This window comes from Dinoponera quadriceps, unplaced genomic scaffold, assembly GCF_001313825.1.
Source record: "Dinoponera quadriceps isolate SergipeBrazil2010 unplaced genomic scaffold, ASM131382v1 scaffold399, whole genome shotgun sequence".
Classification (NCBI taxonomy): domain Eukaryota; kingdom Metazoa; phylum Arthropoda; class Insecta; order Hymenoptera; family Formicidae; genus Dinoponera; species Dinoponera quadriceps.
Window position 1 is genome coordinate 763,482 of NW_014554512.1, and position 4,117 is coordinate 767,598.

The window sequence follows — 4,117 nt, forward strand, 5'->3', positions numbered from 1 at the left end:
CAAAAGCGATTGCTAATGAGGCCGCAGCGCGACGATAAAGTCACCGCGAACATAGATAAAAAGTCACTCGATGTCGAAAAACATTAGAAGAGTGTCACTCGCGGAAAGTTTGCGAGCGTCTCGTCGGCTCAACGACGGGCTCCGTCCGATCTTTCGCGCCTTGAGATTCGTGAAAGATCGAAGCACTTTGAAGAGCTGTCGCACGTGTCTTCGTGGAAACCGCGGACGACGATCTAATCGCGGGCTTTACGACCGGATTTTACGACCGTAGGTGAAACCACCGTGTATTTCCGCCAGCTTGCTCCCGCTTCGAACTGTTTCACTTCTTCTTTCCTCCTTCTTCTCCGACACGCACGAGGGGAACCTCACGTCCGCGTGAGAACACGAGGACCACCACACCGTCATGAGCCATTAGAATGCGACTAATTTGTACCGGTCCGCTTCGATTCCGCCCGATCGATAGAACGCATCGAGAGTTCACGCTCGAAACTCGCACTTACGCGCTCACGCTCATCAGACCACGTGTCGCCGAGCTGCGAGCTCGAAATTACTTCGCACAGTCGCAGCAGGTGTCGGGCGTGCACGAGTAAACAACAATAATCTACGCGCACGGTATCTGGGCCGTTTTGTACCGGGGATCCAAACAGGAGGGCAATAATAACAAAGCTTGCCGTTTGCAGCCGATTTAATTAGATTGCACGTCAGTGATACTCCGGCACTCTGCGCCGCATCAGCGATACGTTGCTAAACGCGGATCAACGGAGCTCGTAATTTATAAGACCGTTGCCTGCGACTCATTTCCGCAAGGTGCGAGTCTGTGGGAGCCATCCGTCGATCGGTATCTTCAAATACCGACAAGTGCCGTGTCTCCCCCTCCCCCCCCCCCNACTCTTTGCTTCTGTCTTTCTCTATTTCTTTCTCTCTCTTCCTGCGGTGTTGTCGGTCGCGAAATCTCTCGAATAACGGAATGTGTGATACCAGCATCGGCTGGACATTAACTCTTATCACGTATTAACAGATGAAGATGCCGAGATCCGATGATATCGCTGATCCGGCGGAGAACGCTACACTGCGAATCATATGGTATCGAACGAAGCATCTCTCCCGAAAATAGCGGACGATAATTTCAACGAGCTCAGATTTCGATGCTGTGAACGCGAGAGGACCTCTGCGTTTATTCTGTCCTTTTGTTTTCCATTTCTTTTTTCGTTGCGAGACATTCGAAACGAAAACGTAGCAGAGGACGCGAAATTGATTTTTTTCGTAGCCGCAGCGTCGAGAATTCAATTCACCGAGATTATAGCGTGTATTCAAGTCGGTTTATTCTCGAATATCCTGCGCGTAGATTATACGTGAAAGCCCAACGCGCTCTCCCTCCCTCTCTTTCTTTCTCTCTCTCTCTCTCTCTCTTTTTCTTTCTCTCTCTCTTTCTCTCTCTCGTAGCCGTCGAGGGTACGAATCATCTGTCTAATAGTACGAGGATCTAGTAAAGCCTGCATGTGCCACACACAGCAATGCGCACCGTGCATCTCGGAAGCGTTGACGCGTGCGACCCAACCGTAGGTGCTCTTTTATCGTTGATTGTGTCATTTTTATCACTTTATTTCCGCCTTCCCGCGCGACGTGGCGCGCGGCGGGCTCCGATTAATCCGTTACTAACGCTTGGTGCGACTTTGAACGTATTAATTAATTGATCTTCCTTTTTTTCTGTTTCCTCAACACTCTAGTTGTTCAGGATTAGGCCTCTGCCAGTGTTAGTAAGTACCGCCACTTGATCTGGTGTGATTGGACTGCTGTAGTTAGACGGCTATGCGTATATATATATAATTATTATCTTCATATATATATATACATTATGCACACAGAAACATACAACACGCGCATAAGCACACACATACATATACATACACGCACACACACATACATGCCTATTACTGTCTTTACTCCTATTACCTATATATGCCATCGCTGAAAAGTAGGACTCTATTCGGACTTTCGCGTCTATCAATTTTTTTTCAATTCCACGTTCAATTTCTCTCTCTCTCTCTCTCTCTCTCTCTCTCTCTCCCTCCCTCTCTTTCTCTATGCGTGACATCTCTACTTGGCGATAAAAGTTTTCAAGTGCGAGTAATACGTATCAATATGTTCGCTTATACGCCTGTACACGAGAAAATTCCTATTCGCATGGACGCTCAGAGGAATGCTTTAGAAATAAGGGAAATATGTAAAGCGGTGCGATACTCTACGATACACGTACTAGACGTAGCTTAGAATTATTATCATTGCTTTAATCGTATCACAAAGTACGCTGTTGAGAGACATTTTCATTTCGGTCGAGTCGTTGACATGTCAATAGATAGTCGGGTCGTTTCTGAAAAATTCCGGGCCGAAACTCGCGAAATGTAGTAAATTAAATCGTGAATCCGTGATTTCTCTTATTATTTTACGTCTGGCATGTCGTTTGTGATTTTTTACCACAAGTATACGCGTGGAGAATAAGCAAGTTTCACGATATATCCATCTCTTTTCTGCGTTTTGCCCTGGGCGTCCGCGTGCTTCTTGTCAAAAGAACTTCCGCTTCTCAAACGACGCACTTGACATAATTCGTGAATACGCGATCCTCCTGAGCGGCCGACTCGAGAACGTGTGGCTCTTCGTCATGCTTGAACAGGGTATGTTCGACATTCTGTCAAAGGGAAGCTACTTGCCGACACGGTGCTGGAATAAACACAGTGCTGAAAACGGATAAAATATTCGTGTACCAATAGTTCAACGGGCCACGCGTTCTCAAACATGATCTCACGGTCAACCAATTTCAATTCCCGTGCGTTCGATCCCCCGGGACACTCGAAGACGACGCAGCTTAACGTTGTGATCGTCGCACGATTCGGACTAGACGTAAGTCACTGAGTTTCGTTTTGCACCCCCCCCCCCCNCTGTCATGGAAGTATGTTTTTCCCCAAAGAGAAACACGCGTGCGAGTCGATTTTCACGACGACATGTGTGTCTTGTAACCTTTTTCATACATCGCACGATCAATTTTGCGTTTTTCGTATTATCGGTCATGATCGAGATGGAACATTTTCAACCCGTGTCCGGGTCACCTGAAGTGATGGCAACCCCAATAAGCATACAGTTTTATAAACATGATAAAACTCATTGTCCACCTTAAAGCTGTACGAATGTTCAATCGGCTTAACGAGACGCGTAATAAATGATAAATCGAGATACATTTATTATGCGCGCGTGCCGCGTCACACATCAATTACGTATATTCGTATCAGGCGGAAAGATATATCCTTTTACGATATTAAAATTTTACCAATTGGCCATTGAACAAAACCGCAGGTTGCATTCGACCGGCACTCTTCAGTCGCTAATTTTTGCCCGCCCGCCGCACTAGTTTTAATTAGTGCACGCGTGTTAATTGGTCGCGAATCGTCGATACTCGGATTTCGGAAAATCCGGAGAAAATTCCTAGTTATAATTAGAATCGATACAATTACCATGTATCTATATTGAGAACGAGTAATATTCGTGCAAAATCAATAAGCAGCCCGTCCTCACACTCCTACATCGACTCTCTCTTCATCCTTCTATCTCCCCCTCTCTCCCTACACACATACACACACACACATACATATATATATATATATATATATTCATCGAAAATTCTCGCGGCTCTCCGTTTCACGATGATGGTTGCGCTAATCAAAAGCCAATCTCGTTGTCGTCACTATCGCAATCATATTATTCATCATATCTGTCGTCTCATGCGTCATTCTTCATTCACACATTCATGTAGTAGCCGCGCGCATATCTCTGCATCGTGCATTTTCGGTATGCGTGCGTTGCGCGCACGCGCGCGCGTGTGTACGTGTGCGTCTGTTTTTGCGTGATGTGCAGCAACTAGTGCTTGAGCTTCTTGTAAAACGGAACCACTCATACGTATGTACACATATATACATATATGTATATGTATACATATCTCTCTGTGTAAGCCTCCACGCGTGTTCGTGTTACGCATCGCTGAAAAGAAAAGAACGATATTTAAATTCCGGCGCTAGTTGACATTACGACAAAAGAGCTCGCGCAACACTCACGTGTCCCCCCCCCC

At 46.1% G+C, this 4,117-nt stretch overlaps 1 protein-coding gene across 12 annotated transcripts in view; it reads left to right on the forward strand.

Annotated features, from left to right (window-relative positions):
• The window catches only part of LOC106751716 (peripheral plasma membrane protein CASK), a 200,519-nt gene that overhangs the window by 186,638 nt on the left and 9,764 nt on the right, over positions 1–4,117 (forward strand). For 8 of the 12 annotated variants that reach the window (XM_014632749.1, XM_014632754.1, XM_014632748.1 and 5 more), the window contains one exon: positions 1,728–1,757. The exons of the other annotated variants lie outside the window; for them this stretch is intronic. In XM_014632749.1, coding sequence (XP_014488235.1) covers positions 1,728–1,757 — 30 coding nt within the window. The remainder of the gene's footprint in view (positions 1–1,727; positions 1,758–4,117) is intronic. 12 annotated transcript variants of the gene reach the window in all.